The sequence below is a fragment of the Sturnira hondurensis genome, unplaced genomic scaffold, assembly GCF_014824575.4.
Source record: "Sturnira hondurensis isolate 20B ecotype Veracruz unplaced genomic scaffold, ASM1482457v3 Scaffold0009733, whole genome shotgun sequence".
Classification (NCBI taxonomy): domain Eukaryota; kingdom Metazoa; phylum Chordata; class Mammalia; order Chiroptera; family Phyllostomidae; genus Sturnira; species Sturnira hondurensis.
In genome coordinates, this window is record NW_028082364.1 from 2,463,372 (window position 1) to 2,487,086 (window position 23,715).

At 55.2% G+C, this 23,715-nt stretch overlaps 1 protein-coding gene across 1 annotated transcript in view; it reads right to left on the reverse strand.

The window, feature by feature from the left end:
- Positions 1–23,715, reverse strand: part of STK10 (serine/threonine kinase 10) — a 93,151-nt gene that overhangs the window by 33,179 nt on the left and 36,257 nt on the right. The window contains exons 3-7 of the mRNA XM_037057769.1: positions 18,072–18,120; positions 16,006–16,155; positions 4,372–4,444; positions 3,162–3,356; positions 2,575–2,656 (exon numbers count right to left, since the gene is read on the reverse strand). Of these exons, the coding sequence (XP_036913664.1) occupies positions 2,575–2,656; positions 3,162–3,356; positions 4,372–4,444; positions 16,006–16,155; positions 18,072–18,120 (549 nt within the window). The remainder of the gene's footprint in view (positions 1–2,574; positions 2,657–3,161; positions 3,357–4,371; positions 4,445–16,005; positions 16,156–18,071; positions 18,121–23,715) is intronic.

Genomic DNA, 23,715 nt, shown 5'->3' on the forward strand with positions numbered 1-23,715 from the left:
GTGATTATGGATTTTACCCAGTGGGGTGGGAACCATTAGGGGCTTCAGACCAGGCAGGGACCCGGTTTGCCAGGTTCGCTCCGGCTGCTGCGCTGAGAACAGACTGAAGCGGAGCAGGGCGCCCAGGGATGGGGCAATGTTCCAGTGAGAGATGGCGGCAGCTCAGAGGGGCGGTGAGAGGCAGTCAGATTCCAGCATGTTCCGAAGGCAGGGACCGCAGGGCTTCTCCGTAGGACGGGCAGGGAGTGTTCAGGAAAGCGTGGGGGTGCTTTATGTATCTCAGGATGCTTGCAACCCCTGGGGCCTGGCCACCAGCAGGGTGGGATCGCTGCTGCCAGAGACAGGGGAGCCGTGGGTGGGGCACCTCCGGGGAAGGATGCTCCGTGGTGCACATGTTCAGTTTGAGGTGCCGAGTGCACATCTAAGGGAGGCTGGGCGCGGGCTGGGTGGCAGAGTGGAAATGGGGGAGTCACGGCAAACCGGGTGAGGTCAGCCAGGTGAGTGCAGACAGTGGGGACGAGGAGGGCAGGTGGAGGAGGCTGGGGAGTGACCAGGGAGAAGGAAGGAAACTGAGAAGACGTGGGAATCAGAACTCAAGGCTGACAGCGAGGACGACCAGGGCTGGCCGTGGTGGCTGCTGCTGCTGCCTGAGCTGACTGTGCTGCCCAGCAACACAGAAGGCGCTGGTGACCTTGACAAGGACAGGGTGACACAGTCAGTGGGTTTAAAAACAAACTCAGCAAGTGTGGACTGCGCCCCTGATGGCCATTATGCTAAAAACGGCGCCTAGAGGATCTCATTCACTCCGTGTTCTGCGACGGGAACACCATCCACATCGCTCGGACAAGGAAACCGGGGCACAGAGTGAGATCCGGGTGGGCGAGCCTGATGTCAGAGCCTGGGCCACCACTTCGCAACACGATGTCAAGGAGCAACTGCACAAGTCAAACCAAACAGGCCATAAGCCAGTCACCTCGAGGCAGACAGCAGGAAAGACCAGGGACCAGGAGGAAGCTTCCAGGAAGCAGGCAGACGCGAGGGCCCAGGCGGGGCCATGAGCTGGCTCTGCAGGGTCTGCGGGGATCCGGAGCTCCCTCGGTCTCCCCAGGCCAGGTGACCTCAGCGAGCCTGCTCTAACCCCGCATCCTCCAAGGAGGGCACAGGTCATGGGCTGTGCCCTCCCTCTCTTGGGGAGGGGCGGGCCCGGGGGAAAGCCAACCTCAGCCTGCGCTCTGAGAGGTGCTTCATGTATCTCGAAGGGTGTCTCCCCTCTTCTGAGACCCTTTCCCTCTCGCACTGAGACGCCTCTGCCAGGACATTTTTCCAACCATGGAACAGAAATTATTGGCACAGGTCAGGGCTGTGGGGCAGCCACGCGGGGGTGGACTATCAGCTGTCTCTCCCCCCTGGAAGGTCCCGGATGTGTCAGGCCAGGGGGTGCCTGCTTACAGGAAACAATAGGCCCCACGCAAGCTGGAGCCTCTGGTCTCACAGGGACCGCAGGCCCGTCTCACCCGCAGCTCTGGCTGCCCCACCGAACATAATACCCAGAAAACGAGGCCTCGGACCCTCCAGGCATTTGCTTCAAATACACCCGTGACCCCCAGCAGACAGACCCGCCTGGGCAACCTGGTTTCCTTCCACTTTTTATAACTCAACACACCCAGCATTCCTCGAACACAGGCTTACCAGTGAGGCCATGCTCTGTAGAGCGTCTTCTCCCTCAGTCCTCACAGCCGCCTTGCCCAGGGGACATAAACATGACCCCGTTTCAGAGCGAGAGCCGAGACCGGAGGTTAAGCCACTTGCCCAGGGTCTCGAGGCCAGTGAGGCGCAGAGCTGGGGCTTGAACCCGGGACTTGACGACCCAGTCCACACACCTCATCACTGTGCTGCACACCCCCGAGGGCAGACAGTTCACACACAGCACACCCCAGCATGGGGGGAACCTCGTGTGTCCCCGCGCCACTCTGAAAGCTGGAGCCTGGTCCCCTCCCACGCGCCTTTTTCCCTGTGCTCTTCTCCTGTAACAGGTCACAATGGTAAGTACAACCTGCCGAGCCCCGCGTGTCCTTTTCATGAACCATCAAGTCGGGGGGTGGGACCCCATATAGCTCTGATGTCACCCCAACACCCCTGCCCTCACCCCAGCTCCCACCCCTGGGCCTCCTGGCTCTTCCAGGCTCATGCCGCTCACGCCCACATCCCAGACCTTGGCCTCCACCCAGGACTGGCTCCCTACTCACCTGTGGAGCCCTTCCAGGCAGAACAACCCCTCCCAGGCCTGCCACCCGCCCATGCTGTTTGCCGTAAAGCCCTCGTCTCCCCTGTCACACACGTGTGTCTGCTCGTCTGCCCCGTCACCCCCACTGGATCATCAGCTCTGTGAGGCTCTGGGGACTTCCTGCCCCGCGGCCCCCCACCAGGGAACGTCGGTGGATGAATGGATGGTTATACACACTATCTGTCACCCAGGCTGGGCAAGGAATGCGTCAGCTTCGAGGTCACACTGATCTCATCCAGAGCAGGGACAGGACAGGGGGCAGGCAGCCCTGGGAAGGAGGACCCACTCACCTCCAGGAGCTGCGCGGCACTCGGCCGGGTCTCTGGGTTCTTATCCAGGGCGATCTTCAGGAAGTCTCGGAACTCCACAGACCTGGGAGGAGGGGGCCGCAGTGAGCTCAGAGCGGGGTGAAGGCCAAGAAGATGCCGCATGTCACAGACCCCACTTTCCCGGGAGTTCTGTGCTTCCCAGACAAGCCCATCACAGGACAAAGGGCACCTTCACAGCCTAAAAGACAGAGGTGGCAGGGCCTTCAAGGTGAACTCATCAAGGACATCACTGTACAAGAGGGGACGTGGAAACCTGAGCAACAGGGGCTTGCTCAGGCCACAGAGCACAACACCGCGGTGCTGGGGCTCTACCCAGAGCCCTGAGTCCCCAGCCAGAGCCCCAAACCCCAGCCCAAGGTTGTGCCAGGTGGCTGACGGGCTCACTGGGGTGTTTATTCCCAGGGTGGGACCCGGTTCCTCCGAGTCACCAGGCTGCCCATGTGGACAGCACAGAGGGCCTGGGGAGCTCAGAAAGGCCCTCCAGCTCGCCCAGCCCCCCAGGCCAGGGCATCTGGGGCCCGGCCCTCCAGCTTCGCCCTGATCCTTACCACCTAGAGGGCGTGAGCAGCGTGGGGGGTTCGGACTTGGCGATCTTGAGCAGGACCCGCATGGGGTTGAGCTCGTGGTGCGGTGGCTCGATCTGCGCCATCTCAATCAACGTGATGCCCAGGGACCAGATGTCGGCCTTGTAGTCGTACGGAGTGTCCTTCATGGTCTCACACATCACCACCTCGGGGGCCATCCTGAACCAACCAAGGGACAACAGAGGGCTGAGGACCCGGCCTCCCGGGCGCTTCTCGGAGACTCGGGGGTCAAGGACCAGCACAGGCCAATGTCCAGGGCTGCCGGCACCACGCCCAAATCGCGATTTGCCTTCCTGTCCATCCCACTGTCTTCCTGCTGGTGGTCTTCACACAGAAAGACGCCCTCCACGCGGCTCCACCACCATGGCCTGCTGCAGTTCCCAATGCCTACCACGAGGTGGCAGCCACAATCCAGAACTCAGAGTCCTGGGAAGGTGGGTGGGGGCAGAGGGGAAGGGGCCCAGAAAAAACTGGGGACAGGAAGGGTGGGGGAGAGGATACAACAGCGCAGAGAGAAGGGATAGGAGAGAAAAGGAGGGAGAGGTATAAGAGGGCAGAGAGAGAGAGAGAGAGAGAGAATGGGTGAGTAAAAAGCAAGCAAGCAAGGAGCCCACCTCCACAAGGGGAATTAATGCACAGGAAAACCAGAAAGCAGTTAGGTGTGAAAGAACGAAAGAATTTTACGGGGTTTTTTTGTTTTGTTTTGAAGTAACAGTTTGGAAAAGGAAACACCAAGGATTCGAGAAGTCTGGGGAAACTACAGGGGAGGGTAGGAGCTGAACTTGACCCTTCGTCTTCACTGCTTCAGCCCCGTACTCCGTCCCTGTTGAACTGTCGAGAATGGAACCATTTTTTTTAGGAGTTCCAGTTAAAGCACGACTAATGGAGCATTTCCGATGTGCATCACCCCATTTAATCCTCACGACCACCCATTCAGTGGGAGCTATGGTGTCCCTGGTTTTTCAGGTCAGGAGACGGAGGCACAGGGATGCCAAGCAACTGGGCCCAGGTCACAGAGCCGGGCAGTGGCGGAGGCTGGGCTCAGCCCCAGCGGGCTGACTCAGGATCCCCCGCCTCCTGTCCTCTCCCCGCTGTACCGGTCAGAGGTCACCCTGGGGACTCTGAGGTCTGATGTCCCCTCTACCATCCCGTTTCTAGAAGCTACCCAACTCACCAGTAAGGCGTTCCAATGAAGGAATCTCGTTTCTGCAGGGTTTTCAGATTCTTGGCAGACACTCCAAAGTCAGCTGCAAGACGAAAATCTCCGATAAAGTCTTCCACAGACATTCCTCCTCCACCCACAGCCCTGGGGCGTGGACTCGGAGACGTCCGGCCGTTCCCCGTCAAATGCCATCTTCTACGTCACAAACCAGTGGTCACTAAAAGTGCATCTGCTGCTGTCAGGGCGCCTGGGGACACGCACTTTCCCGCGTGCTACTGAGAAGACGCACCGAAGTGTCTTTCAGCAAAGGAGTTTGATAATAAATCACAAGAAACTTCAAACAACCCAGCATCTTCTAACTCCAAATCTAGGAATTTCCCCTAATAAAATAATCTTCTTAAGTACAAGCAGGAATTACATCTAACGATGCTCATCAAAGTGCCGCTGTAAGAGTGACAAATTAAAAACCACCACAACTGCTTTGCTTTGAGACAGTTCTTTTTTAAAAAATATTTTTTTATTTATTTTTAGCGAGGGGGAAGGGAAAGAGAAAGAGTGGGAAACATCAATGTATGGTTGCCTCTCATGCGCCCCCTACTGGGGACCTGGCCTGCAACCCAGGCATGTTCCCTGACTGGGAATCGAACCAGCAACCCTTTGCCTCCCAGACCCATGCTCAATCCACTGAGCTACACCAGCCAAGGCTGAGACAGCAGTTCTGATTAAGCAATAATCACACCTCGGGTACACCTCACTGGCTACAATACTCTCACTGAGCAAAGCTCAGGAAGTGGTTTTAAGTGCCTGATACACAATATAGGACACGTCCTGTCTTTTCTGAAAGGATTTAAGACATTGCCCTCTCTCTCTCTCTCTCTCTCTCTCACACACACACACACACACACATGCACACTAAGAAATTAGCAGAGGTAAGAAAAGGTAACCCGTAAACAACTGGACAGGTTAAGAAAAGTGTGATGTACCCCCTGTGATGAAGTATTCATAGTCATTAAAATTACTTTTGAAGTATTTTATTCCATATTTTAATGTGAAATTATATATATATATATCATTATCAAATATTTACTATGTGTTTAACATTAATATTTACTGCATAGCTAAATACTTTGATACTTAATACTAATAGTTTACTTACACACTTATGAGATTATGCGGGAAAGGGGAGATGCATAGCTGACTATATTGTATGGTCAAAATCATGTCGCATTTCCTCCCTCCCTCCAAACAAGGGCAAAAATACATCCTGAACTGACTGGGAAGAAATAAGCAAACTGCTGAAATGGTTGCCTGTGGGCGGTGGGTAAGACTAGATATGGTTCCTTCTACTTTGCTGAGTCCCTTCAACTGTCTGTGCTGAGCGTGCATGATTTCAGGACCAACAAAGAGTAAATACATTTCTCTTTAAAGCCACGCCCGGCACCGCTGAGTGTGCGGGGAAGGATCCAGGGCCACCAAGGAATTCGGTCTCTCCCGTGCTCTGGGCCCTGGGCCAAAGTTTCATCCTGATTAAAAAATAAACTCAGGAGGAAGCGATACCCCGAGAGAACAGGTGATGGCCTGCTTAGAGCTCTGCCTCTAGAAACTGCAAAGTCGTTTCCACTGCCTGAGTCCCCAGGTGAGCTGGTTGGGGCAGGTGACGGTGGCTGTGTTCCATCACTCAGGATCTCAAACCAGGAGGGAGGTCAGTGCCAGGAGTAGGCCCCGAAAACAGGGAAATGGGGTCCTGACTCAGCCCTTGTATTTATCTCACAGCTCATTCCTCTCTCTGCCCATGCGGGGGCCACCAGGAGCCTGGGGCGGGGACTACAGCGGGGGCCACAGCAAACTAAGTCCTTGTCCTCGGGCAGCCCACAGGCTGCTAGTGGAAACAGATGCACTCCGGTGAACACCAATAGGCATCTGATATTCATAACTGTGTAAGCAATGGGAAGATAGGAGTGCAGGACTAGGGGTGGCTGGGGAAGGGGGTGCGACCTCCTGAGTGCGGCGGGGAGATAAGCAGGCAATGGAGGAAGGACAGCTGAGTGCCTCCAGACTATTCATTCACTCCGCAAACATTAACTGAGCATCTATTATGTGCTAAACACTGTCCTATGGGCAGAGATGAACCACACTCCTCACCCTGGTGTGACTTGTTCTTCCCAGGATAGAGACAAGCAGCCCATGATTCAGGGCTGTGAGAAGGACCAGGCAGGGGGAAGGCAGGGCAAAGTCACAGAGCATGCTGGGGGGGCATGGCAGCTACTGCAGCCAGGAGGTCAAGGTCCGGGAGACAGTTACCAAACCCTTGACCCTCGAGTTCCCTGCCTGTTAACACGGGGATCATGACACTGTAGAACTACTTTGTAGGGTTGTCATGAAGACTGCAAGACACGTGGAGAGCACTCAACTCCAAGACAGGCCCTCGGTAAACGCTCTGGGCACCTGAGCCAGTCGCCTGAGTTTCCAGGCTGAGTCAAGGCTGAGGCCACGAGGCCCCAAGCCCCAGCTGCTAACTAGACAGTTGCTCTGTCAGCTGATGATGTCCCACAGGGCCAAGACAGGGGAGAGGGCAGAGCCCCGCCCCCACCCAGCTCCTGCAGGGCAAGGTGCAAGTCCAGGTGAGGACGCAGAGACGCAGCTCTGAGGCTCCCTGCCTGTTGCCCAGCGTGAGTCACCCACCCCACCCCCGCCGGGCTTCCAGGTAACGGGCAGCAGAGCTCACTACCTCCCTGCGGGGTCCGTCTGGGCCCCAGCTGCCCTGCCAACACCGACACTGGATGGCCTGTCCCCCAGGAAGTCGTTCAAGAAACCCTTTGGGAACCATGCTGGCCTCTCAGACCCAGAGTGGGCCTCTGGCAGGGGGCAGCCACGCCCCACCACACCCTGCCGGTCCCTTCCAAAGAAGGGACAGGAAAAGCCAAAACCACTCACTTTCACAATGACACCGGTCGGTCTCCCGTCCCCAGGCCCCCCCGGGAGGCAAGCACTGCTGGCTTTCTGGGCAGCTGCTACTTCCCCTTCTGCCCCACAAGATGGGGCCTGGCCAGGAAGGTGGGGGCGGCCTGCTTGGGGGTTACTCTCTACCAGGAGGCTGGCTGCCCTCCGTCAGGTCAAGGCGGGTTTTCTCCAGGCCGCCTCTTGGGATGAAAACTCTCCTCCTTCCATTTGCAAACAAGCCTGAGGGACGGGGCACCAGTGGGCAGGGAGGGAAGGGGGGGCTTTCCCCACCAACCGTCAGTTCCGTAAGGAAGAGGCCATCTCTGCCTTGCCCACCGCACCCGGCACCTGACCCACTCAGTGGGGTCTCCTCGAATGAACAAGCGAGCAGACAGACCCTGTGAGAACACCCTTACTCCTGGGTCTTTGGGGAAGATGACAACGCTGGGTGTAAAGAAACACATTTGACAGCAATTCTCCTTGGAAACGATCCCCCAGACCAGATTTATAGTATGCATGGAAGCTTGCGAAAGCGTCACTCAGGAGAGTGAAACACTGAAAGCAAACTAAGCGGCACCTGGAGCCTGGACTGGAATGGGAAAATACACGCTGACTCACCCAGCCTGTGAAATAGTAGGTGGCCCCGAAAAAAGAATGGGTTCCAGGATCTATGTACCCACTTGGGACTCTGTTGGTAACACGGCGTCCCGAACAAGCTGCGACTGACCGACGCACATCACAGAACGTGCAGCGTGACGCCAGCAGCACCTTAGGAGAACGACACGGGCTGCTGTGTGTGTGCACACACACGCTCGCCCACACACGGACACGGGTGTGGGGGCTGCCCAGCGAGCTGAACAGCGACCACCTCCCTGGGAGCGGAACCTGCGTGGGGGCAGTGCACCGAGGCGCCTTCTGTTCTTTTACTTCATGCACTTCTCTTCTTTAAAATGTTTTTCCTAAAGCGCGTGCACCGCTTTTAGGGTTTAAAAAGCTGACAGGCATATGGGTTTCTGGGTTTTCACTTTGTCTCGTCTTTTTTGAAAACCCAGTGGGGGCCAGGATGTGGTGGTGGGTGGAAAGGGGCACAATGGGCACGGCGGGCACACCGGCCTCAGGCTTTCTCCAAAGCCTGAAACGCTGCACAAACCCAGTGGTCTACTTCGGAGAGCACCCCCTACAGGCGCTACCGGGAGAAACTCGGCTCCACAAACACGCGTTTCCATTGCAGCCTTGTCAGAGAAGAGTATGGGAAGCTCCATAAGAAACCTAAATACCCACCGTTCGGGGTTTCAGAGGTAAATTATGATTGATGCATATGACAGAATGCAAGAAAAACTAAATAATCACGCTCCTGAGAAATACTGAAGGTTTGCGGGGGGGAGGGGGAATATCCTGATATTATCAATTCAAAAAAGAAGCAAATGAGAAAACTGTATATATACCACAACACTGACGTTTATCTAACACGTATTTATCTAATAAAACCTAGTATTTACTGAGAACATTCTGGGTGCACAGCACTGTGCAGAGACCTGTGCATCTCACTGACAGCCAGCTCTGCATATCATCTGCATGTCATTTGCATATACAGTCCCCTGCATCTCATCTCTGTCTGCCTCTGTACACATTCGGTGTCACATCTGCACACATCTCCCTGTGCAGAGCCTTCCTATCCACGACCCTGTGGGCAGGGAAATGTACAGATGAGAAAACTCAAGTTTAGAGTGACTGAGTACCTTGTAGACAGTCACGCAGCTCTGAGGACAGACATGACGCTAAGACCGTGCTCTGCCACCAGACGGTCCCACCTTCTCTCGCACAGAAGACTGGAAGGAAGTCTACAGTGATGCGTTCTGGCGAGACGGGGAGGGACGTTAATTTTCTTCTCCGTCAGTCCGCTCATTCCAAATTACGTCTAGATAGCATTGTAGCCATCCCTATACTCACTGATATGTGATATAGGTCATTAAAGTGATACCATTTTCATGCACTTGCCACTTTTAAAGAACGAAATCAGATGAAACACAGCACTGTACATGATTTCCCTCCTCTCAGTGTGTAAAGACACTTGACCCTGGGACAACTCAGAGGTTAGGGGTGGGGTCAAAAATCCACATGTAACTTTTGATGTTTCAGTCAGCCCTTGGCATCCACGGATTCAACCAGCTGCGACTGAAAACGGTAACTGTGCATACTCTTCAATCCGTGGTTGGGAATGCTGTTTTTCATCCGCGATTGGTTGAATCTGCAGACGAGAAACCTGCAGATAGGAGGGACCCACTGTACTTGTTGGGGGAAAAAAAAAAACACGTCTTATGTGGACCTGCCTTGTTCAGAGCCGTGTCGGACATCTTTACAAGAGATTACATATTTTCTACTCCACAGCTGAGATGCATCGATCGTGTGACAGTATCATAACTTATTTAACCCCCTACTGGGGTAATTCTTGAATCATTCCTGACTTCTTGCTGTTATAAACATTGCTGCAATAAATATCATGCATGTATCTTTCCACACAGGTATATAAAAATATGACCTATATAATCAGGAAATTACACACACAGTGTAAAATGCATTATGTTATCACACGAACAACGAAATCAGACTGTTTGAAGACAGGAGAATCTCTTGTCTGTCCACTGAACTACTTAACTGTGAGCAACCAGAAGAAACCAAAATAAGAGGAGCCTTCCCCCCAGACAATCAATGCCAGGCCAATTAGAGCCAAACCACTCTCCCAACTGCAGTTCTGAACCCCCCTCCTCTCCTGGACCCTTCACCCCAAATCAGGCGAGTCCACGGTCCAGCTCGGTCAGGCCTTACCCTTGAATTCTCGGTCTAAGAAACTTCCAGGTGGCCCTCACCAGAGGCAGTACCATGTGCCCTGGGAAGTGTTTGGAAATGGGTGGCGGTGGTCTGCCTGTCATAATGATGAGGGTGCTCCTACCAGCCTGAGAGGGAGAGGCAGGGATGCTGGGCCTCCTGCATGGCACAAACTGTCCCATCCAGAGTGCCAGGTTTGGGGGCCCTGTGCACAAACACAGGCCAGGCCCCCACGGCAGACACGGAAGTGAAGCCCAGAGGTGGCTTGGGACCTGCTGAAACTGGGGTGGCGACAGGAGAAAGCAAAGGCTCACACCCTCCAGCCTGGAATCCCAGGGCTCCCCACCCCATCAGGTTACAGCAGCCAGTGCCAAGCCCAAGCCCATTAAGAGGAAGGCTTCCTCTGGGCACCCAAGTGACTTCTCCAAACGATCGGGGCCATCTGCCTGGTGTCACAGAAATAGCACCAGGCAGGGAAGTGAGAAGGTTCTACCGTGATCTGGGACAAACTACCTCATCTTTCTGAGCCTCAGTTTCCTTACTCCTCTATTAAACAGCCATCTTACTATCCAGCCAAAAGGAAGACGGAAAGAACTGTTCCACCCACTTTTCTGTTCCCTTTTTATTTTCTTGTTTTCTAGGCGGCTACCCAACGAAACCACTCATACGCATGGCCAGGAATGATGCCCCTGTTCTCCCATTCATTCCCGTTTTCCACCCCTTACCCTCACTGCCTTCATCAACCTCCATCACTCTTTTTCTCCTGTTTTCTCCCAGACCCCAATCATAAATTGGGTCCTTTGTTCTTGCTTCCCACCCCTCACTCGCTGCCCTTCCTCTGAGTCTCTCTTACACCAACAGGCTGCACCAGTTCCCGGTGGACAACCTCTTTTTCTGGCCAAGTCCAAGCCCTCTCTCCTCCTGGAACACCATCTTGCCCACCCCAACCACACTGTTCTGTGAGGGGCACGGGGACTTCCGCATTGCCTGTGGCCCCGCCCCTGGCCCCCAGATACTGACTACAAGCAGGGCCTATCAGAAAAGCCCTTCTCCCTGGGCCTCATTGATTGGTCTAAGGATCTGCCCCTGAGCCAAGCTGAACCAATCAGAGCCCTTTGTGGGATTATGGCTTCAGATCTGAAATAGTAAGGTTCAGCTCATCCTGCAGGCCAGGCTGGGAAAAGTAAAACTAGACCTTGGCATTTGCTTTGGAGAGGGGGTGGGTCTGAGAGCCTAACACACGCCTGGACACTGGAGGGCGTCTGCACAGCATCTGTGCTACGGGGTCCTGCCCCCCACCCCGACACCCAACCAGCTGTCTCTCTTCCCAGACCCATTGCATATACTTATATACACACACTGTCACGTTTGCCTGTCCATAGGAAAGGGCTTTACCTCCTTAGTTGCAAATCCTCTGTAAACTGCCCTCAGTCATGGTTGAGGATTAAATGAAATACTACGTATTGAACACTGGATCCGTGCATGGGAGCCATAGTGGAAGAACCAGGACCCCAGCCAGCAGGCGGCAGCAAAGAGGAATTCCAGGTGGGGGTCCAGGTGGGCCCACCTTCTAGGCTTCCTGTATAGCAGCAGACCTTTAGGAGTTAGGGACCTTGCAGAAATCATAAACTGGTAAAGTTATGAAATGCTGGAAGCTACGATTTATTGAGCCCCTACTTTGTGCCAGGCTCTGTGCTGGGCACTGATTTTTTAGAACAGGGCAGGACTCCGCTTAGAACTTGAAAGACCGAAAAAGGTGTGGAAGTCACCTCCCACCTTCCGAGAAGCCCACCTGGGGAGAGGAAACCTGGTTCTTCAGAGAACAGGGAACAAGCCTTCTCATGGGCAGCTGCTCTGAGAGAGCCCTCAGCGGAGGAAAGAGACCTCACAGTGCTAGGCCCCTACCACACACTGCACGCCCACAGGCGCTTTGCAGGCTCTGTCTTACCAACCCATCACACCAATGAGGCAGCAACTATTACCCTCATCTACATTTCAGAAACTGGTGCTCATGAGGTGACTTGCCCAAGGGCACCCAATACCAAGTGGCAGGTCCAGGACAAGAACACAGATCTTTGGACTTCGAAGTCCACACCCCACTTAATATCCCATCTATCTCGGGAGGCAGGTACCGCTCCTTTTTCTCTCTGCACGAATGGATTCCCAGCTGCCACGGAGAACAGCTTCACAGCGGCCCAGAGCAGCAACTTGGGCTTCTCTTAGCACCTGTCAAACGAACCCCTGAGGAAGCCTGAAATCCTAGACAGAAGTAAACATTTAACACAAGGAAGAAACAAAAGGCCTGGCAGCAGGGAGAGCTGTAACCCTGAGCCCCCGGGCTGTGCATACCACACCCCACAACAGCCCTGTAAGGCTGGTCTGGGGCTGTACCGATTGCACAAATGAAGGAACTGAGGTTTGGACGGTCCACCATGTTCCTCCAGCTCGGAAGTGGAGGAGCCAGGATCTGAACCAGGCCTCTCTGTGTTTCGAGCCCACACTCTGCTCGGTTCACCCTGCTGCTTCCTGTTTATTTGCAGCACGCTATTGAGAAGCACAGACGCGGTCTCCCTCGAGGTGAGGCCCTTGCTTGGGAGAAAGATGTGCTGAGCAATCAATTCTCTCTTGCCCCCTCTGAGCTGCTTAAGGACTCAGGGAGGGGATGCCTCCAGGGACCCAATAGGGGCCCCCCGAGAGGCAAGGAGCAGTGAGACAGGCCCCCTCTGCCAGGGCAGATTCCAGGGGGAGGAGGCTTTTCCTAAACAGAACAACAGGCCCCAGGAGGCATCTACCCCAAGGCTTCAGAGCCGGTGACAAATATGTCAAGTCACAGAGTCAACTCTCCCTGAACATTCTTCCTTCTTAATTGGCTTTCTGATGCTCTCGGCTGCGTGTGCCAAGTCATTTGGAGACCAGATGCACCCGTCTGTCCCCATCCATCCTCTGCTAGGTCTGCAGCGGGGTTCTGGGGTCTGACCGGCACCTCAGCACCCTCCAGGGCTGTGGAGCGGGGACAGTGTGGGAAATGAGGACCCTACTGGGCACGTCTCAGCCCGTGGCTGCTGGGGCTCTCCCTCCAACCCAGTCCACCCTGGGGCTGGCCCTGGCCCAGGTTCTCTGGGTTCTGCCGAGTGATCAGTTCTCCCAGGCTGAGCCTTGAATTCCCCAGAGCACATGAGACTGTTCTCTGCCCCTGGGTCCTCCGGGGCCTCAGGGTGCTCCCTGACCCAGCCCCGCCCCGGCCAACCACGCTCTACCCTCGGCTGAGTCAGGCCACTGGCAGCTGTGACATTGGGAAGACCAAACTCTGCTACTTCTTCCCGGAGTCCAGCCTTGATCTTGGGCACTTTATTTCACTGTGGGCCTCAGTGTCCTTGCCTGTGTTAGGTAACACGTGTACACACACACACACACACACACACACACACACATCCTGCAGTGCTGATAAAATGAGATGACGTCCAGCACATGCCTTTTCTAATAGCAGCAGCTTCATAAACCCAATGAAGGTGTGTTGTTACTTTTTTTATCACTCCCCCCAAAACCTGCTTCTCGCCTCCATGCCTCTGCCCACTAGGCACCCCCCTGCTGGACTGCCCAGCCCAAGCTAGTATACCTGGCAGATACCTGCCCACCTTGCACAGCTCACCTGAACCCACTCTCTCACCGAAGCCTCTTTTGCACCTGGGCCCCAGGCCAGCCGCCTGGGAGCTCTGGGCAGGAGGAGGACGGGGCCTCATTGCCCCCATCCGAAGCCAGGCACAAGCAGGCACCAGAGCTTAGCACATACCTGTGTTCTTGTACCTGGTGACACACTGTCTGGGGCAGGTTTCAGTATCACCCCGCTTTATAGATAAAGAAATGGACAGGCAGCAGGTTAGGTGACTTACCCAAGGTCACACAGAGCTAGAAGCTGCCTTGGGGTTTGAACCCAGGTCTCTCAGATCCAGAGTGCCTGCTCTTAACCCCTCCAGCTCAAAGAGGGAACGAGACAGAGGAACGACCAGCCTTGGGTCACAGATCAGGGCATGGCTCGGCTCCTGCTCGCATCCCAGAGCCTTCCTCTCTGCTGTTCAGGATGGACCCCACCCCACGCTCTGGACCACAAGCCCTGCTTGTGGTCCAGCTCCCAGGTGATACGGTGCTGCCGCGCAGCCACACTCAGGGTGGGAGGGTCTCGAGCCGTGGTTCTCTAAGGGAGAGACCAGACCAGTGGCCTCAGTGGGGGGCCTGGGTGAAATACAGTGGTTGGGCCCCAGCCCAGAACTGCTGAATCAGAAACCCTGGCAGCCAGACCCAGCAACCTGAGCCCCCAGGGGTCTGAGATGCACTAACTGCGGGCACAGACCCGTCTTGACCCCGTCTGGTAAGGCCCAGCGCTGCCCTCAGCCGGGAAGGCAAGTGCCGTGATGTGGGTCAGCGCACCTGGGTCAGCCCGGCCCTGGCCTCTCCGGCTCTATGACCCACGGCAGGGGCTCGCCCTCTCAGAGCTTCGCAGTCCTCCTGCTGCCGAGCCTGTGCCATTTTTGTTCCAGCCCCGGGACTGTCCCTGTAGTTCTCAATCACAGGGGCTCAATAGCAGTGCAGGTCCCTGTGGACGTGAGGAAGATGTTCCTGACGGAGGCAGATGAGGGCCACAGCCAGAGGAAGCCCAACAGGGGCACTTCTGTGTTGGAGGGACGGGGGCGGGCAGATGGAGGAACCGCATTACCATCAAAGGAGGGTGTTAACAGAAAGTGAAATTCAATGCAGCCCGACTGATAAACAAGAGAGCTCCGTCCCCCTAAACCCTCGCTGGCTGCACACCTCCCACCGGCAGAGCGCGCGCAGAGGTTCCTGGGATGACAACCGGGCCGATGTCAGGACAGGGAGATGGGGGCACACCCCAGCTTTCCCCGTTGAACCTTCCCGTATGATGTGAATTTTGTATAATGACCATTATTATTTTTCATCAAACAATAAAAACTGTTACTTAGAAATAGCTTTACAGGCCTATTATTTAGCAGTGCAGAAGACGAATGAGAGGGGTTACATGTGATAACCTCTGGGGTAGACGGTGTGGTGGGGGCACAGGATGTGTGTGTGTGTGTGTTGTTTAAAAAAAAATATTAAAACTACAAAGAGATTCTGAGATGTGCTAGGCCGGGATGAACCCTAAGGACATTATGCTCAGTGAGAAAAGTCAGATACAAAGGGACAAACACTGTCACTTTCATGAAGTCTAGAGTTGTGACCTTTGTAGAGAAGTAGGAGAAAGGAGGGGGCGAGGGCTGGGGGCAGGGAGTGTTTCATGGGGACAGTCTCAGTTTGGGACCATGAAATTCACCGTCCTGGAGATGATGGTGGGGATGGTGTCCTTGTGTCAAGCGCCCCTGAGCTGTCCACTCAGCGGTGGTACGACGATAAGGCTTCCATTGTGGGCATTTCACCACAATTGTAAAAAAAAATCCGAAGAGAGAGGAGACATACAAAAACGAGGTTCTGACGAGAGTCCTAACATACAGCTCCTCTCTAGGAATGGCACAGGCCTGGCCCGCCCTCTGCCCCCTCACTGGGTCCTCTCGGCCAATCAGACAAGTGATGGGCGGGACAGGCACCACTCCGGTATCGAGGGGCCCTGTCCTCCGTGGGGTTAGAGCATCCCTCACGCTTACACACCAGACACCAGTGTCTCTCCCTAAGTTGTCACAACTGTGGATGTCCTGGGGGACAAAATCACCGTCCGCTGAGAGCCCACGGGAACTATATGTGGACAAGAGCTGTCACTTCCTGGGTGGCCACAGAGTGAGGTTCCCACCCTCACGCCCTCCTGCCTGCAGAGGCCAAGGTGACACCCGCAGGCGGACGTGCCCCGCCCCGCAGGCTGGCAGCCGTGCTTACCCAGCCTGATGTCGCCCTCCAGGGTCATCAGCACGTTGCCGGCCTTCAGGTCCCGGTGGATGACCTTCTTGCCATGCAGGAAGTGGAGGGCTTCTAGCATCTGGCGACAAACGACCTGAATCTGGGGCTCGGTGAGGCCTCGGTCCAGCTCTGCAAACAGAAGGAACTGTTGTCAATTCAGCAGGCGCTCGCTGCAGGCCACCCAGTGTCAGGCACTCAGCAGGTGCAAGAAACACAAAAGCCGCCAACATGACCACACTTACCGTGCGCCGGGTTCATGTCCGGCACCTCACTCGTTACCTACGGCCTCCCCACAGCAGCCTGATGGAACAGGCACCCTTACTGCCTCATTCTACGGAGGAGGAAGCTGAGGCTCAGAGAGGCTGGGTCACCTGCTCAAGGTCACCAATCTGGGATTCCAGCCAGCCGGTCTGGCCTCAGAGCGTGGGTCTGTAAACACGTCCCTTCTGAGTGGCAGAGCCAGGGCTGTGAGCAGGACTGAATGACGCTGACTCCGTGCTGGGCTCCGTGCTCAGTGCATGGACACAGGAGGGGCATGGGAATGGTGAGCAATGCTGGGGCAGAGTAGGGTTCGGGTGCGAAGAAGGGCAGGATGGGTGGCAAATCCCTCCAAGTGGGGAATGGCAGGCTCCCCAGAGGAAAGGACATTCCAGCTGTGTCTTGAAGGAAGAAGAATGTCTGAGAGGAAAAAAGGTCACTCCAGGCCAAGGACCCTGCAGAAGCAAAGGCCTGGAGGCCGACAAGAGCTGGCGGCAGTGGTGCAGCTGGAGACTGGAAGGTGAACCAAGCTCTTCTGACAATTTCTGTAAAAACTCCTAGATTAAGCCATGCCTGAAGCAAGACCCTTTGGACTTTTCAGTTAGTTGTGAAAATTCCCCCTCCCACCAACTATTTTTCCCCAAGCCCAGTTTGAACAGTCTCCTTACAACCTGAAGACTCTGAACTAACACCAGACCGCCATTTTTATTTTGTTAGATTCTGTCCAAAACAATAAAAAGCTTCAAGGGCAGGACTCTGCTGAGAGGGGATGCGCCAGATGGCCATGTCACAAGTACCCCTATCCTGTCTCCCACCTGGGGACTCTGGGAGTGGCAAGGGGCTCGGCAAGGCAGGCCAGCACTTCCACAGCTTAGGTGGGGAAGGGCTGCCACAAACCAGAGACGTTACGGAGATAAACTCGGGGACAACACCTACTTCCCAATAAAAGAAAGTGGCTGAATGGCACTGCATTCAGTGTACGGAGGGCCTCTGCTCTCGTGAGCCATCCCAGAGTCCTGGACAGGTCATTTAACTCCCTGGGGCCCCAGACCCTCAGCCTCTCACCAGGGGGACGGCAAGCACAGGGGGTGATGAGGGGCAGGCAGCAGTTAGGAGCCAGGCCCCCCAGACCCGGGTGCACAACTCAGCTCTGCTGGCTGGCCCTGGGCCAGCTCCATAACCCCTGCCGTGTCGGTCAGGTCGAGGGAAACACAGCAACTCCGGGTTTTATACATGAGGATCACGCATGTGAAAGCAGCTACCACCACCTCCGGCATACAGTGTCTGTTCCCCAACCACGGTGATCCTCGTATATATTTTTGTCATTGCTCAAGCTTGCTGGGGGACATCACAACAACATCCCCATTAAGTTCTTACAAAACGGGGGGATCCCCACGTTTCAAAGAACCTCCCTCAGGTGTCCCCCTTTCACCTCCTGCGAGTGCCGTGGGGCTGGACAAAGGAGTCCTGGCGTCTGTCTCATGGCCACGGAGGCTCAAGGGGGTGGGGGACCAGCGCAGGGACACCAGGCTCTTTGGTCCCTGGAGGGATGCGTGGGATCTTTGGTCCCTGGAGGGATCTTTCCCCAGTGGGAAGACCAGGATGCGTGTTGGTCTTCCCACTGGGGAAATGCCTTCTCTCTAGGAACCCAACCCCTGCCTGCCCCCCACAGGAACAGAGTGGGAGGTGCTCACAGGCCAGGTGAGCTACTAGGTGGGGGAGTGAAGGACCCCTGCCCTAGACGGAGCTGACCCCGCCACCCCCACGCTGGACCAAGGCAGACTCACCCAGCATGATGGCGTCCACTGCTCCCCCAGGACAGAACTCAATCATGATCTGCAGAAAACACAAAGCAAAGTAATGGTGAGCTTTGCGCACAGCCCACGAGATGGGGAGACCCCCAGGGCTTGAGCAGTCTGTACCACACCCCCTGCAGCCCTCACAAGAGGCTCTAACGCCCAGGGGGGCTGCGGGGGCAATTTGCTTTCCAGAAAAAGCACAACCAAGTTGCCACGGATACCCGCAGGTCCAGGGAACAGCCTTTTCAGCCAAGCACACGCTCTCTCTTTCTCCCTTCTGGCCCGTCCTGCTCACCTGCCCCCCCAAGCCTGCTGCCTCCCTTTCCACGCTCCACAGCCAAGGCTCTCAGAGGACACCACACATACAAGCCATCCAAGGCCTTCTGGAATCTTGGCCCCTGTCTCCTATCTCCTCCCGTCTTCCAGAGCCCGGGGCTCCGGCAGCCTCGGAACATGAGGACGTCGAGGCCTCGGAGAGCAGCTCGGATAGAGAAACCGAGGCCCATAAAGGGGAGGTGACTGACCACGGTCAGACTGTTCTGTGGCAGGTCCCCGACTAGAAAGTAGATTTTCTAACCCTCTGGTCATTGAGGCAAATACTCATAACTTCATCCATCCATCCATTCATGCATGATCCATTCATCCATTCATTCAATACACACCTACCACACGCCCCATCCGTCGGTAGCAGGCCCTGGGAGAACCACCAGGCCCAGGCCCTCAAGGGGCTCCCAGCCCAGGGCAGGGGATGGAATCAGAGACAAAGTGTCCTGAGGACCGACACAAGGCCTCCCCCTCTGGTTCGCTCTTTCTCGGCCCCTCTGGGTTCATAATGTGCAAATGTGTTTTCTCTTTTCCCTTAATGTGGGGTTCAGGCAGGTGGAAAAGCTGGGAAGGGACACAAACCTGGAGACACTCCCAGAGTCCCCCACACTCCCCGCTCCTGCTGGTTGGAAGTCCCTCTCACCAAGAGGCAGACACACCACCTGCAGGGCGGCCAGAAGGGCCGACCCCTCCCTGCTCTAACGGGGGGTGGGGGGGGCAGCCGGAAAGGAGGAGGTGGTGGGCTTCAGTCCACCGTCTGGTGGTGCCACTTAACGGGCCACGTGACCTTGGGTCAGCCACTTGCTCTCCCCAATTTCCTCATCTGTGAAATGACTTCTACCTCCAATGTCACTGAGGCAGTTAAGCGAAAACCACACCAATGAGTACGGGCATGTTAAATCTCTAGCAAACAAAGTCACCTGCCAGGGTCACACCCGGGCTAGGTTACTCGGGTTTCCTGCAAAAAACGAGAACTGGCTGATCCACACACGCGCAGTTATTATCAAGAGGCAGTGTGAGAACTGGTCAAACCCAGCGGTTCCTTCCTTGTTTGGTGAAGCTGTTCCTTGCACCACACCCTTAACCCAAGGTCCCCAAGAACCCTGGTCCCCGAGTTCAGCACCAGGAGAGCCTGAGACCCCGCCAGTTCCTTTGCTTCCTCTTCTCCCATTCGAGAGCTCTGGGGCCCCTTACACTCCCCTCCGCTTTTTTGTTTTTGTTTTGTTTTGTTTTGTGCCTTGGCTGCTGGGAAGCTCCAAGCTTAGTTTTGGTTTTATTCCCATGAATACACGCACCGATGCTTGGTTCTAGGCCAGGATTGAACCCGCGATACTTCACAATCCATGTGTGGACTCTGATGAGCGCTTCCAAGGAATCAGTACCCTCTCCCCGCACTTAGCAAGTGCGAAGTGTTTTCAGACAGAGCAGTCCTCGGTGTCGCCCAGAGCGGCCCCTGAGTGGTGTTCGTTCCATCAACCTTTTTGTAAATGCGGCCCAGCAAAACGGCTTTGGCGTTCCCTTTTTTTGAAAGGGTTTTTTTTTTAACCCCTCCGTTTGCTTTTAAAGGTTTCACGTCTTCGGTCCTTTTTTGCATGATGCAAAAACAAACACAAACTGAGACACAAAACAAGAAAATCATGACTTGGTTCTTATCAGGCCCCATTTCAGGCATCTTAACGCTCCCCTTTCAGCCTCTCAGTGGCGGGGCTGCAGGGGCCTCTTACAGAAACACAGGGGGGGTAATTAACAAAATAATAACCTCGAAAATAAAATAGTAAGAAAAAGAAAATCATCGTCTTAGGACCTTAGGAAGTTACTAAGCACGCAGGCTTACGAAGGAGAAAGGAAGCACGCGTATCAATACCCAGGGGAGGGTCGGAGACGGCCTGTTCTGGTATTTCCCATGTTTTACTCGAAAAGCATGGGTTACAGAACTTTATGTGCGGCAGAAGCATCTACTCATGCCCGTCTGTAGTGAAAGCCCCAGCAAGCCTGTGACCCCAGCATCCTGGGGTGAAAGGAAGCTCCTGGGGATCAAGGTTTCCCAGGAGCAAAGCTCAGGGCCTCTGCACCCCAACTCCAGCAGCTCCCGGTACCAAGGTCCACCTCTCTGAACCCGTCAGAGGCTCCTCTGTGCGCCCTCAAAAGGAGGGCGAGCAGCTTGGGGTTCACGGTTTTCTCAGGACCTGGAGAAGTGACCAGTTATCAGCCAAGGGTCCAGCAAGGGTCCCATATTGCTCCGCTCAGTGGGCACCATAAAAGTAGTAGTCCGTCAATGAACACCATGTGGGTTCCTGGTCAGTAACAAGCCTAGGGACTGGCGACCTAAGACAGATCAGACAGGTACCTGCCCCAAGGCCACAGCAGAGCCAAATACAGAGGTGAGAGGTACAGGCACGTGGAGGCTGCGTTACCCAGAAGCCTGAAGCTGAAGTGGTTCCCCAGGCCTGGAGCTGTCCTGGAGGGCTTCCCAGAGGAGGCGGCATCCAACTGATTTTGGAAGGGCAAGTTTACCAAGTGAAGAGAGACAACGACCATTCCAGGCAGAATACCAGTGCAGAGGCAGGGCTGCATGGAACAGTGCAGAGAGGGGAACGGTGCTGTGGTCCCGGGGTGCAGAGGATGGGAAGGGAGCAGGGCCACGAAGGCGTGGAACACGAACATCTCAAAGCACGAACTTTACCCTGAGAGCTGTGTGTGTGTCTGGGGGACACACCAAAGGGTTTGTTGGGTTTTTTTACTTTAATTTTTTTAAATTTATTTTAGAGAGAGGAAGGGAGAGAGAGAGAGAGATCAATTTGCTATTCCAATTATCAGTACAGTCATTGGTTGCTTCCAGTACGCACCCTGAGTGGAGATCAAACCCACAACCTTGGTGTATCGGGATGATGCTCTGATCAACTGAGCTACCTACCCAGCCAGGGCCACTGAAGGGTTTAAGAAGGGGTGTTGTAGACAGGTTTCTGCTTCAGGAAGATGCCCCCTGGACGTGTTACCTCTGGAGGCCAGGAAAGCCAGGGATGAGTGGATTTGGGGCAGAAGCGAAAGGGCTGATTAACAGTCCTGGAGCCGTGGGCACCTGGCTGCCTTCGCCCTGCACACACAGCATCGCCTCCCTTCCCTGCCTGAAACAGCCATAAGAGCTGGATGGGACTCCTCTCATCCCCGGTGGGAAGGGGGCGCCTAACCCTATCAGGGCAATTCTCTGCCTCTTGCTGGACAGCCGGTTCGGGGCTAGTCCATTCAGAGCAAAGCTGGTGAGCTCTGCTTGATGCTGTGAGATGCTGTGTCATCTCCCTCTGGAGCAGATTAGGAAGCACACAGCCCTGACGGTTGCAGGCAGCCTCTTTGCAGCCATGAGGGAAGCCAGTGCGCAGATGAAGCTGATACACAGAGCACGGAATCACAGTGTGACCGAGCACTGCTCCAGCTTCCCTTCCCATCTGCCCTTCCTCTGGACTCTTCAAATAGGACGTGCCAGCCAATGAATGCCTTCCCTTGGGTAGGTGCGTGTCACTCAATGCTTTTTGTTACTTGTTACTGGAAACATCTGATCTTACATTTGGCAAGAAATAATGAGGCTGAATCAGGGCAATGAGACAGGAGGACAAGGACACCACTCAGCTGGGCAAGCAAGTTTCCTAGGAATCTCTAGGTGGGACCAGCTCAAAACCCCGCAGCAGAGGTTCCGAAACCTGAGCAGACGTCGCCTGTGCCCTGGAGAGCTGTGCCCCAGAGTTTCCGGTTCAGCAGGCGGGGGAGGGGGGGGGCGCGGCGGTGGAGGCCAAGAATCTTTATTTCTAACAAAGGACCCAGGGCTNTCTGCTTGATGCTGTGAGATGCTGTGTCATCTCCCTCTGGAGCAGATTAGGAAGCACACAGCCCTGACGGTTGCAGGCAGCCTCTTTGCAGCCATGAGGGAAGCCAGTGCGCAGATGAAGCTGATACACAGAGCACGGAATCACAGTGTGACCGAGCACTGCTCCAGCTTCCCTTCCCATCTGCCCTTCCTCTGGACTCTTCAAATAGGACGTGCCAGCCAATGAATGCCTTCCCTTGGGTAGGTGCGTGTCACTCAATGCTTTTTGTTACTTGTTACTGGAAACATCTGATCTTACATTTGGCAAGAAATAATGAGGCTGAATCAGGGCAACGAGACAGGAGGACAAGGACACCACTCAGCTGGGCAAGCAAGTTTCCTAGGAATCTCTAGGTGGGACCAGCTAAAAACCCTGCAGCAGAGGTTCTGAAACCTGAGCAGATGTCGCCTGTGCCCTGGAGAGCTGTGCCCCAGAGTTTCTGGTTCGGCGGGGGGGGGNGGGGGGGGGGGGGGGGGGCGGCGGTGGAGGCCAAGAATCTTCATTTCTAACAAAGGACCCAGGGCTGCTGCCGTGCGTCCCTGGACCAAACTTTAAGAACCGCTGCTCGATGGAATTCACAAAAAAGCGAAGGCCTGGACCCTGGGCCCCCACCTCTCCCGTCCCAGACAAAAGATAACGGAGGACGGTAGTAGAGAAATCCTGGAGCCCACCCTGCAGAATGAGCATCTCTTTCATGCTCCTTGTGAACCTGAACCTCATCACCAGTGCTCTGTTGACTTCTTGCCTCCGACCAACAAGGGGAGGGCTGGAGCAGGGGGCCTTTCCCAAGGGGGGGGGCAGGAAGAGCTGGGTGTCGGCAGAGAGGCATTAGGGGTCTGCATTATGCAAGATGGTCAGATTGGACCAGATGGAGTCTTTCAGTGAGTATTTTGAAAAAATAATGACGGGGGTGGGCCTGAGCTTGGACATGGCAGGGGGGGCACTGCAGGTAAGGGAGGAACTGGCTCGTTCCGGGCCCTCTAGCCAGACAGTTACCCTCCGCAGCCCCGGCCTCCTTCCTCAGGCTCACGGGCTCCATTTCCCTGGAGACCTCAGCCCAAACACACACGCAGACGTGCCCAACGGGGACCTGGACAGCAGCCTGTCCTTACCGCTTTCCTCTCGGGCTGGGGGCCAAAAATACTGGAAGCCTGTGTTTACCTCCATCTGCATCGTTTAGACTACACAGCTGTCACGATGCACGGTGAAGGTCAGGGCCTTGCCTCTTGCCCCTGGAAGGCCCTCTCCCATCATTCATTCATTCACTCGTTCATTCACTCTTTCCTCCATGGATTTCTCAGGCAGCTGGGAATACAGCGCTTTGCCCGCACAGCTCCGCTCAAGAAGCATTCTCTCCCCTCTGGTCCTGGGACAGGCTCCTTCCAACCTCCTTTGGGACCATGCGAACAGGGACTCAGATCCACACCCCTCTGCACTGACTTAACGCC